Source organism: Hemicordylus capensis, chromosome 1 (assembly GCF_027244095.1).
Source record: "Hemicordylus capensis ecotype Gifberg chromosome 1, rHemCap1.1.pri, whole genome shotgun sequence".
Classification (NCBI taxonomy): Eukaryota; Metazoa; Chordata; class Lepidosauria; order Squamata; family Cordylidae; genus Hemicordylus; species Hemicordylus capensis.
In genome coordinates, this window is record NC_069657.1 from 13,839,078 (window position 1) to 13,851,374 (window position 12,297).

Genomic DNA, 12,297 nt, shown 5'->3' on the forward strand with positions numbered 1-12,297 from the left:
CAACCATTGGTTTTAATGGGGCTAATCATGAATAATTTAGCTCAGATGTCTGCCATACAATTTTAAAGTTGGAAGGAGACCTCGGAGGTCGTCTAGTCCAACCTGCTACTCAGTGAGGGAAACTGCGACAGCATCCCAAACAGCCCACCACTGCCCCAGGAAGATACTTCCATTGTCTTCTGTTACTTTTTCTATCTAGTTTTTCAGTAAAGTCATAAAATGTTTCCCTTAGGATCCAATTATACTTTGGTTGTAAAAACACATTGATCTGGAAGGTCATTACTTCTTGCAATAATCCTGGGCTGACATTTGTATTATAGTTAGCATTACATTTTATGGATGTCCTCTTGTCAAAGAGCCTATAGTTTTAAAATTGTTCCCAATAGCTGACATCCTGAATAATGCTGTGTGCTTACAGCACTAACATCCTTGCTTCTGAAGTATGGGTGCTCGTACGCAGGAAGGCTTTTGTTCTGTGCAACCCAGAAGTAAGTCTCTGAGGGCAGTGTAGCTTTCAGGGACCTACTTTTAGGTCACGTGGAGGACAAGTTACATAAATAAAGAACCAATGTGGCGTAGTGATTAGAGTGTTGGACTTGGACTGGGGAGAGTTTCATTTGGCCGTGAAACTCGCTGGGTGACTCTGGGCCAGTATCTTATAGCTCAGCCTAACCTACCTCACAGAGTTGTTGTGAGAATAAACATACCCACATATCATGTTCTGGGCTCCTAGGGATCTAAATGTAAACATAAATAAATACATAAAGTTAAGAGTATGTAACTTCCATTGAGATCAATAGGATTTCGATGTATTTAATGTCCTCTAAAACCCTGGGAGTTATCTAGATCGCCCTTTGGGGAAGAACAATTGGGTTTACTCAACTGCACAGCTCTTTATTTGGCTTCCCATAATGGCATCCCCCTTTTATAGTCCCCTTTCTCACCTCTCACTGTGCACTAGCTGGTCTTGTGGTAGCAAGCATGACTTGTCCCCTTAGCTAAGCAGGGTCCACCCTGGTTGCATATGAAAGGGAGACTAGAAGTGTGAGCACTGTAAGATATTCCCCTCAGGGGATGGAGCCACTCTGAGAAGAGCAGAAGGTTCCAAGTTCCCTCCCTGGCAGCATCTCCAAGGTAGGGCTGAGAGAGACTCCTGCCTGCAACCTTGGAGAAGTCACTGCCATTCTGTGAAGATAATACTGAGCTAGATAGACCAATGGTTTGACTCAGTATATGGCAGCTTCCTATGTAGCTTCAAACCATTTCATTCATTCATTCATTTATACCTTCTGACCATGGCATAAATATACTATCAGACCATGATATACCTGCAGGCCCTGCCCATCTGCTTCCTCTGCACATGTCAGAGAATTCCACTTCCTGAAGATGAGAGGGAAAACTAGTGGACCATTTCTCTTTGATGTATTGCTTCACCCTAATGGCATCAGAACAGAGTGTCTACAAACGCAAGAATTAATCAAATGGAAAGCTTTTAGTGAATCAAGAACTGTGTTTCGTTGGTTGTTGTGGGTAATGCTTTCCGTGCATGTCAGTATCAGTTATTGAAATTCTCTCTCTGGGATGGGGCGAGACGCAACAGCATAACTAAAGCTGTTCCTGTCCTTAACATTTTCTGTCTTAACACCAGGGATGGGCAATTTCTTCAGGAATGAATAATGAATAGTGGAAATCTCTCACAATTCAGAAGGACCATAGGAAGCTGCCTTAGAAGAAGTCAGAGCATTGTCCCATCTAGCTCAGTACACTGACTGGCAGCAGCCTCTCTAAGGTTTTTCCCAGCCCTACCAGGAGTTGTTGCCAGGGTTTGAACCTGGGATCTTCTGCATGCAAAGCAGATGTTCTACCACTGAGCTACGGGCCCAGTTCCCACATCGGAATCTGCTTTATACCTGGTCAGATAATTGGGCCATCTAGCTCAGTATTGTCTACCAGGCCTGCTCAACTTAGGTCCCCCAGCTGTTTTTGGACAACAACTCCCATAATCCCCAGCCACAGTGCCCAGTAGCGAAGGATTATGGGGATTGTGGGCCAACATCTGCCACTGAGCTATCATCTCAACCTCTATGGCTATGGTTAAAGGCAGAGCTTGTTTAAGGTTGGGGATTCACAACAAACATTTGCTTTTGGATATTTGTAGTGAGGTGACAATGGGGAGCCCCACCATTCTGCAGAGTAAACTGCTGTATGTGAACTAGGAGTGCAATCCTCTCTTTCACACATCTGAGCTGTTGGGGGGGGGGGGAGTTCCAAATGTGGTGGCATGCATGATCTGTCACCAGGAGGACAAAGGAGTGTAAGCTGGTTTTATCCAGTAACCTCTCACCCTTGTCCACCTGTAATGCTGTAAAAGGGCTCTACCAGGTAGCTTTGCCTCTACATTGAATATAGTGGTCCTCAACCTTGGGTCTCCAGATGTTGTTGAACTAAAACTCCCATCATTATGGGAGGAACTTGCATTATAAACTTGTTGATGGTGGAGTTTGATGGTTGGTCTGTTTTTATATGAACATTTTTGCATGGGTTTCATTCCCTCCATCCCTCCCTCCCTCCCTTCACACTGGCAGGACTCAGTGTAAGGAATCTGAATTCCCCAATTCCCCATTGGCAGGACTTGGGACCTGAATCCCCTCCTTGGAATATAATTTCACCCCCATGTGGAGGGAAAAGGAAATTCCTTTGATTTTATATTAATTTTTTTCCTTCCCCCTTGTAGGAACAGACAGAGCTTTTAAAAGGGGTTAAAAGAAATTCACACCTTGTAATCCCTTAATGGCTAGAAGGGAAAGTGAGAAATCCTTTCTAACCACAGAAACAGAAACATTCAAAGTACTTTCATTTTTACTGCATGTTTCTGCAATGGGGAAGACCCCCCCCCCACCATTCTTGTTCCTCCACGTGAGAGTGGAATGATGGTCCTAGGGAGGGCTTCAGATCCAGAACATTTTGTTTTGTGGCTTAAAACAAGTCAGTTTTAGCCCCTCCCCATTTTAGACCCCCCCCAATTCCCCCCAAATCAGAGGAGTTACCCATAGCCTTGAAAAAAATAACAGAGTCCTGCCATGTGGACTTCATGTGTGCCAGATATCGTAACTGTATGCCCATCCATTCCAGAATTATTAAAGGGGGGAGGGGCATGCTGTTACCTGCTTTCATGATGCCAAAGGGAAGATTCCTCGACATGCTGGTGGAATGATTGTCCAAGGAGGTACTTCAGTTTCAGAGGTTTGGGGAAAGTTCTGGCTTGAAACAAGCCAGATTTCATAATTCTTAGCCATTTTAAACAGAAAATGAAAAATTCACCAAAAATCATGTAATTGACCAGTTCTCTTCCAATTCACTACAAGGGGCCCTGACCTCCTTCCACACATTGGTGGCAAGATTCAAGGCTTTAGGACCAAGCCATGATTTTTATTGTTTTGTTTTTTAAAACATTTCCCCATTTACCTCCAACCTATTCTATTTTGCTAATTCAGGAATTACAAAGTATTTGCAAAAATCATTTTGATATTTGACAATTCCAACTACACTAATCCAATTTCTTTAAAAAATCAGATTTGAGTTTTACCTAATTGGACAATTTTGGGCAATTCCTATTCCATTTTGCTAATTCCTCCCCAAATTCATTTACTCTGCAACTGCCTGGATGGCAGCCAACAACCTGGATGGCTTTAAGAAGGGTTTGAATAACTTCATGGAGGAGAGGTCTATTATCCGCTACTAGTTGGAGGGCTACAGGCCACCTCCAGCCTCAAAGGCAGGATGCCTCTGAGTACCAGTTGCAGGGGAGTAACAGCAGGAGAGAGGGCATATCTTCAACTCCTGCCTGTAGGCTTCCAGCAGCATCTGGTGGGCCACTGTGTGAAACAGGATGCTGGACTAGATGGGCCTTGGGCCTGATCCAGCAGGGCTGTTCTCATGTTCTTATGCCTGTCCTGCACTGATTTAAGCACAAAGAGGCACTTGGTCTTTTGGTTAAAAACATTTGCTAGAAAACCATAATCGTCCTATAATTTGTTATAAGGACCATCATTTTTCTCACCAGCTCTGGCATGTGAAATGTTTGGTCCTACATTAAAGCTTAGGGTCAAACTTCATATTGGGTTATGCTTCATTTCTTTTAACCAAATAGCATCCGGATGGAGGCTTTGACACTCTGCCATGGTCCCAATTCAGATTGGGTTCCTTGCTATATGTGCTGGGGGGAAAGCTCACATTGACACCAAGGGAGCTTCCATACCAGAGGAAATAGCAGCCTGTGATGGAGGGATCAGGACCATTGCTGGATGTACATGTAATAAATAAATTAGTTGTTTGTTTAACAGACTGGATAGTTCTCTATGTCTCCAGCCAAAGGGCAGCCAGAACACGGCATATAATTTAAGCAAAGGAGTATTTTTTGACATGTGAAGAAGCCCAGGATGTTCATTTGAAAAACCACTACCTAAAGACAATGAGTATATTTCGAAAGAAAACAAAACATGTAATTTCATGGAAAGAGAAGAGCAAAAAAACCAAAAAAGGACCTCATAAATTTAAAAGATAAACTGTCTCCCCGTATGCCACCCACTATCTACTCCCAGCCGTGCCCCTGTGATTTCTGCAAGTTGAGAAAATAAAATGTCTGCAAATGTGTAGCCCCAAATTGCTAAGAAACGATGAGTCAGAGACATCATCTCCACTCACTCCCTCAGCCTGAAATCAGGACAGTCAGTGTGGCTCTAGTGAGGAGGCCCACTTTGCTTTGCAGGGGAATCCCCTTCAGCAAATTGTGGATGATGCGGAAGCAACAAGAAATATTTCAATTATTCAGTGAGAAAAAATTAATACAGTGATTGACAGAAGCTTCTTTACAGGTATTCTTCACAGCCACAGCTTTGGAGTCCAAACTTTTCATTACAAAAGATGAAGTTTCTGGATTTCTTGGCTGATGTCCACAGTTCGGGAAGTGTTCAGGCAAGTGTGGTTAAAAAGACTGGAAATCAGGGTTGGCTCCAGCTGCAACTTTCATGAGCTATCAGAAATACTTCTATAATACAACGCACACAGATCTCTTGTCCTTAGCAACTGGGGATTGTGGATGAAATCCAGCCTGTGGATTGTGGCTCTTTACCATACTAGAGACAGCCATTTTCTTCCCAGAATGACAAGAATGGGGATTAAGCCTGTCTGAGATTTAAGCCAGTCTTGCAGTAGTGAGCATGAATTGTCCCCTTTGCTAAGCAGGGTCTACCCTGGATTGGTTTTGGATGGGTTATTGCATCTGAGCACTGTCCGCTGTAAAATGTTCCTCTTAGGAGATAAGGCTGTAGCTCAGGGGAAGAGCATCTACTTGCATGCCACTTGCATGCAGAATGTCCCAGGTTCACTCCCTGGCATCTCCAGGCAGAGCTGGGAAAGAAACCTTGGAGTTAGTGTTGACAGTGCTGAGCTAGGTGGACCAATGGTCTGACTCAGTATAAGGCAGCTCCCTGTGTTCCTATGACCCTTGGAAACAATGCTATGGAGTGATGATAAAACATGGCATGCACCAGTTGATAGCTGCCAGGTGGACCACCACAACCATCAGCACCATCGCGAAGTCCCACTTCCCCCCCTAAGAATTGCTGAAATCCCCCCCCCATATTTTTGTTGCCTGAAAATGAGACAGGAAAAGTGGGGGTGGGGGAGGAATTTAAGCTTAGCACTAGTTTTCTACATTTAAAGAGTATTTCTAGTAATCTTATCGGATATTGAAAAGATCTACTTTGGGCCAGTTTGGATGGTATGTACATGCTGGCTCTGTTCACACACAGTTAGAGACATGGCCATCTGCTCACCTTTCTAGCACTCCCTTTTCCTAACCTCTTAATGTTGTCTGAACTGCCCCCTCACAAACAGTTTAAATGCTATTGTAATACCGTATTTAGATCACTTGTGGGGTGGCAGTTCGGATAAACAACTCCCCCAAGTGAGCAGGAAAAGGGGAGCAGGGTGCTGGAAGGTGGAGTAGGACATGCTCATTCAGACCATACATCCATGCCCCCATTGCCATATGGTCTGTATAGCAGATTTTTTTATTTCCAGATCTTTTGCATCCACAGGCTTCTTATCTGATGAGAAAGTAGGGCTACTGAGAAAAGAAATCAATTCCAGCCATAAAAACAACTGAGTTAACGCTCCATAAATCTATTCATCACAGTTATAAGATCTGCTCATGCAAATCACATTTATATTGCTTTCATTAATCTGGTTTTTAAAACACCTCCATAAAAAGTATATTTTTTCAGCCGCAGAACACACTAAGGTGTCTCCTAACCCAATTCTAAAGGCATTTTAACCGCTAATTCGTAAGTCTTATTGTTGCAGGAGAGCTAACTGAAAGGGAGAATTGCTTCTCGACTATAAAAGGAAGAGAAAGATCCCTCTTTTTTTGGTCTCTCCACTGTATTTGTTCCAGTCCAACCATATCTCCCTTAAGGCAAGAACTCCAAGCCTAAACAACAAAGTACCCAAGGCAGTGGCATAAGCGCCACTGGACTGTGGGGGACAAATATCCCTGAGCTGCCTCGGTCCCCCAGGGTACCCCCCCCCCACCGCAGCTGAGAGAGGGCTGGCGGCACTTCCATGTTCTGATGCTGCCCCCCTGTGCTAACGCAGGGGGAGTGGCTGGCCCTGGGGCACGTACATATAGTTATTGCTTGCCCCTCTCTCAGTCTGTGAGCAATTCCTTTGTGGCTGGGGGAGACTGGTGAAGAGAGCATCTGAGTCGCTGTTCAGATTTGTGGTTGGGTGCTTCCTTTCTCTTCCAAGCAGACTGAGGGAGAGAAAAGCAGCAACCAATTGGTGAAGGAGCCACTGACTGGGAGAGGGATGTGTGGCGTGTGTGTGCCCCGATGCTGGCCACGCCCCCTACATCAATATGTTTCTGATGTCAATGTGGGGGGGGGGAATGTGCTGCCCAGCATTGGGGCACACGTGCACTGCCTGTCCCTTTCCCAGAGGTAGATGGTGGCAGAGAGGTCGCCACCAATCTCCCTATGCACCTGAAGCAAGGTATACATGTATATATAAGATTTTAGTGTGTCATATAATGTAGCTAGATTTTGTGTTGTAGCCTCTAAAACTTGGCAATGAATTATGGCTGATACAACTCTTAGTTAAGCTGTTCAATAGAATAATTTGTGTAATGGTTGATATAATTTATAGTTATGTTGTCTTAAGATATTTAAGAACATAAGAACATGACAACATAAGAACAGCCCTGCTGGATCAGGCCCAAGGCCTATCTAGTCCAGCATCCTGTTTCACATAGTGGCCCACTAGATGTCACTCGAAGCCCACAGGCAGGAGTTGAGGGCACGCCCTCTCTCCTGCTGTTTCTCCCCTGCAACTGGTACTCAGAAGCATCTTGCCTTTGAAGCTGGAGGTGACCTACACCCCTCCGACTAGTAGCCGTTGATAGACCTCTCCTCCATGAAGTTATCCAAAGCCCTCTTAAAACCTCCCAGGTTGTTGGCTGTCACCACATCTTGTGGCAGAGAATTCCACAAGTGGATTTTGCATTGTGTAAAAGTCTCAAATTTCCTAGCAATCAATTTCATGGGATGACCCCTGGTTCTAGTGTTGTGTGAGAGGGAGAAGAATTTCTCTCTATCCACTTTCTCCACACCATGCATGATTTCACAGACCTCTATCGTGTCTCCCCACAGTCATCTTTTTTCTAAACAAAATAGTCTCATTTAGTTTGGTTTCTGTATTTGGTATTATTATGATGATTATTATTATTTTATTCTCCCTTCCTTGATGTTGATGTTATTTGTTCTTTTGGAAGATATGTTGTGTGTGTGTAATTGTGTGCTGGTCTGTGTTGTAACAGACTGACTAACTGGCTTTTCCTCTCTGTTCCTTCTCTGTCTGCATTTTCCTTCTCAGACTCCCGTCCCAGGCCCTTTATTTCCTTGTCCACTACCTCTTCCAACTCTCCTTTCCTGCTTTTTCTACTCTTCATTTCTTAGAACCTCTGCCTGCCCAGCTTCTCTCTAAGATAAAAGCAGCTCAGCCAATAGCAGCCTGAGGGTCTTCTGACTGCCCAGCCCCTCTGTGACATACAGGGCCAAAGAGGCCATGACACCAACACAACACATCACGGGCACAGTTATAATCGAACAAGACAGGACGAATGTCCCTACGGGCTCCAGCGGAGGGGTGGGCCACTAGCTGGGCAACAACATGCTCTTTGCTCTCCTCCTTCCACCCCCTCAACTCACTGGCACATTGTTGGCTCCTGACTGGAGGACTTGTCTTGGGTTCAAGCGAGACAAGTTCTTTCCAAGAAGGGAGGGAGGAGGAGTGTCAGGCAGAGTGCCTCTTCTCCTGACTGTCTCACTAGCGAAGGAGAAGAAGGAAGGGGTGTAGGGACCCATCTTCACTTCTTGTCCCAGGGCCACTCCAACTTGCTCTGCCCCTGTGACAGAGGTTTCATCAGCAACAACATGGCTGCTCCTGCCATCACCACCAAATCCATGACTGCATTACAATGTACAGTAGATCGTGCAGTGTCTTGGAAATAATAACCAGGCTTGTGTAGACTTTTTGTGCTTATCAACCAACCAACTGACCAATCCGCCAACCGACCGACCAACCAACTGATGAGGTAATGCACACAATAAAAAACTGTGTTCTACCCAGATTGGGGAGCTGTGTGTGCTTCCAAATTTCGGTTGTGTGGAAGCAGAGGTGCACCTAGGCAATTTTGGAGCCTGGACCCGAGAGCCTTTTGGAGCCAGGCCCTCTCCCCTGCAAATTAAGCATCATCATGCTCCGCTGGGCAACCACACCACCTGGGACAGACTAAAGAGGATTTGGGGGGTCCCAGGGGCTGTGGAGGCCCTGGACTTTGGCCCCAAACTCTAGGGATGAGAGCCTCTGTGAAGCAAGGTTAGAAGGAAACCAAGGTAGAAGTGATTGTGTGGAAGCAAGGTAGTAGAAAAGCTACCGAGGTTTTCCTCCTACCTTGCTTCCACACAATTACTTCTACCCAGGTTTTCCTCTAGCTTTGCTTCCACACAACCAAAAATTGGGAGCACATACAAGTCCCAAACCCAGGTAGAATACAGTTTTTGATTGTGTGAAAGACCTCAAAGTTTTAAACTAACTTAACTGAAATCCTGTGTCAAGTAATTCTGAACTCTGTGGTTTTAAATTAGGCACATGAAGCATTTTTGCAAATAATTACTTATTTTGCATAAATTACTCAACAGCTGTTAGTCATGGGGAGTGTCAAAAACTGTGCTGGACCAACAAAACCCCTGATCACTGGATATGCTACTTAGCGCCCCCTATTTCAGCTCCTGAGTTTTCACCACATATTTCCTCTTTGTAATTCTAATGGCTTAAAAAAATGGAATGTTGAGATTCCCCAAATGCTGAATGCTGTTCACTGTACCAAATTCTGCACTTTTTGCAGTGTGACGGTGGGGAATGCACACGGCCCAGTCTTAGCTATTCAGAGGAGAAGACACCAAGTTATAAATTAGCTGGCCATGTCCTTTGTACACTTCAATAAAGAGATCTTACCCGTTTTCTCAAGTTGCAGGTAAGAGTGAGATTCCTTGAGAAGGAGTTTGCAAAAGCTGTATAAAAGTCCAGAACTTTCAGCAAGGCTTCTCGCTTAATAATGTGCAAATCACAGTACGTCAGGGCCCGTACATTCGCGCATGCGTGTGCCAGTGTGGTCTCCTTCCAGAAGATATCGCCAAACACATCTCCTTTACCTGGGAAAAGCAGTGGGAAAATTCAATTGAAACAGACTTCCTGAAAACGGCATTCTTCCCTAGCCATGCTGTCTCCGTCATATGCCAATCATTCTGAACTCAAACCAGCTCCGACAAATGATGAGTGTCATTTCCTGACTCAGAAAATGTGACATTGAGCTCTTCTGTGAAGTTAGAGCTTTTAAAGTTAATAAATAAGTCATAAGGCAGCCTTGGTTTTTATGAATCAGCTTGCAAAGTACTGGCATACAACTGCACTCCTTAAACTCAGCCAAACCCAAGGTGTACAGAAATATATCCAGGAGATTGTTTTTAGCCTCCTCTCCGAAAGGGAAAATGCTCATGAGATCATAATGTCTGCGTCGGTGTCTCCCGCTTTAGCAACCTCTGCATTGTACACTGACAGGGCACCCTTAGCCACGGACCTTGGAGATCTGGTCCGTGGCCTCCTACCTCTGGGGGGGCATCCAAATCCAAGCAGGCCTCCCCCGTGGTGGCGGAAGTGGGCGCAGTGGCTGGTGGGCGTGGACCTTTTCTGTCTGGGCATGCCTGCAGGAGCAGGAGCCAGGACACCAAGCTGGGCTCCAGAAAGGCCATGACCTTTCCTTGCCAGGCCCACCAGCTGCTGTACCCACCGCCACCACCAACATGGGAGAGGCCTGCTCGGCTTAACGACCCACTCCCCAGCCTCAAAAATGGCAAATAGCGGCACCGCAGGATAGCGGCAGGCACAGGGCAGTGGCAGGGCTCTGCCCCCCCACCGGACCTTTGGAGGGCCCTCCCAGAAACAGGAGCAGCAGCAGGGTGGCAGCAGGTATTTTTTTAAAAAAAGATTTAAGGGGGGTCCTCGTGGTGAGGGGGTGGTGAGGGGAAGCCCTTCAGGTCCGGGCTGATTTTGGACCTAGGTGTGCCACTGCAAGGGCGCAGCAGGGAAATGACTTGACTAGCAAGCCAGAGGTGGCTGGTTCGAATCCTGGTGGTATGTTTCCCAGACTATGGGAAACTCCTATATCGGGCAGCAGCGATATAGGAAGATGCTGAAAGGCATAATCTCACACTGTGCAGGAGGAGGCAATGGTCAACCCCTCCTGTATTCTACCAAAGACAACCACAGGGCTCTGTGGGCACAAGGCAGTCGACACCGACTTGAGGCACACTTTACCTTTTGCGCCACTGCACACTGAGGCGGTCTTAGGGTAAGAGTTAGGCCAGCTCCAGCCTCAGAGGCATGATGCCTCTAAATACCAGTTGCAGGGGAGCAACAGCAGCGAGAGAGGGCATGCCCTCACCTCTTGCCTGTGGGTTTCTCAGAGACATCTGGTGGGCCACTGTGGGATACAGGATGCTGGACTAGATGAGCTTTGGGCCTGATCAAACAGGGCTGTTCTTATAAGCTTATAGTTATCATTTATTTATTGCATTTATATACTGTCCCATATAAAATCTCTGGGTGATTTACAAATTAAAACAATTAAAACCTTAAATCACATAAAACAAATAATAATAACCATCAATAAAACTTTAAAACACTATAAATGAAACACCTGATAAAAGTGGTATATTTTCAAGAGTCACTTAAAAACTGCCAGAGCTGGGGAGTCATTGGAACATAGGAAGCTGCCTTCTACTGAGCCAGACCATTGGTCCATCTATCTCAGTATTGTCTACACAGACTGGTAGTGACGTCTCCAAGGCTGCAGGCAGGAATCTCTCTTAGTCCTATACTGGAGTTGCCAGGGAGGGAACTTGGAACCTTCTGCATGCAAGTGTGTGGGTGCTCTTCCCAGAGTGGCTGCATCCCCTAAAGGGAATACCTTACAGTGCTCAAACATGTAGTCCCCCATTCAAATGCAAACCAGGGTAGACCCTGCTTAGCAAAGGAGATAATTCTTACCTGCTAACACAAGAACAGCTCTCCTCATCATGCTCAAAGAAGCAGAACACAGGCTCCATGAGTTCTGTTTAATTCCTGGCACACCCACCATCCAATACAGGCATAAGTGTCTCAGGAACTGGCCATGGAGATGGCCATGGTAATAAAATTACCATATCATTGTAATTATACTATTATTTGCTATACTGTCATGCACCTTGAGCACACTTTCCCCAACAGAATACTGTGCAGGTTATGTGAGCCCCACTGAGATCAATGAATCTTACTCTTAAGTAAGTGTGCACGGGATTGTTGCTGTATGTAGGACTTATTTTATTTTCCCCCATTTTGGAACTGTCAATTTAATTTACAAAAAATAATTGAGGAAAGGGGATATTGTTGAAACAGAAAGGAGCAATCCATTTCTTTCTTGTAAGAGAGTACATGGTGTATGAAGTAACATCAATGAGAGCAGAGACCATGAAGTGACATATATTCTTATACATATATTTTTATACACCTTTCAGTCCAGTTGTGAATCTCTAACTGCAGAAGGGTTAAGAAAAAATAAATATTTATAGGATAAACTAGAATAGGTTTCACCTCATTTAATTAGCCAACTACTGCATTAAAAATAGCTAGGGTTCCAAC

General features: G+C 45.2%; 1 protein-coding gene across 6 annotated transcripts in view; it reads right to left on the bottom strand.

Moving 5' to 3' along the window:
• KCNH5 (potassium voltage-gated channel subfamily H member 5) overlaps nucleotides 1–12,297 on the bottom strand; it is a 277,982-nt gene that overhangs the window by 28,021 nt on the left and 237,664 nt on the right. For all 6 annotated transcript variants that reach the window (XM_053287204.1, XM_053287203.1, XM_053287206.1 and 3 more), the window contains one exon: nucleotides 9,577–9,773. In XM_053287204.1, the coding sequence (XP_053143179.1) occupies nucleotides 9,577–9,773 (197 nt within the window). The remainder of the gene's footprint in view (nucleotides 1–9,576; nucleotides 9,774–12,297) is intronic.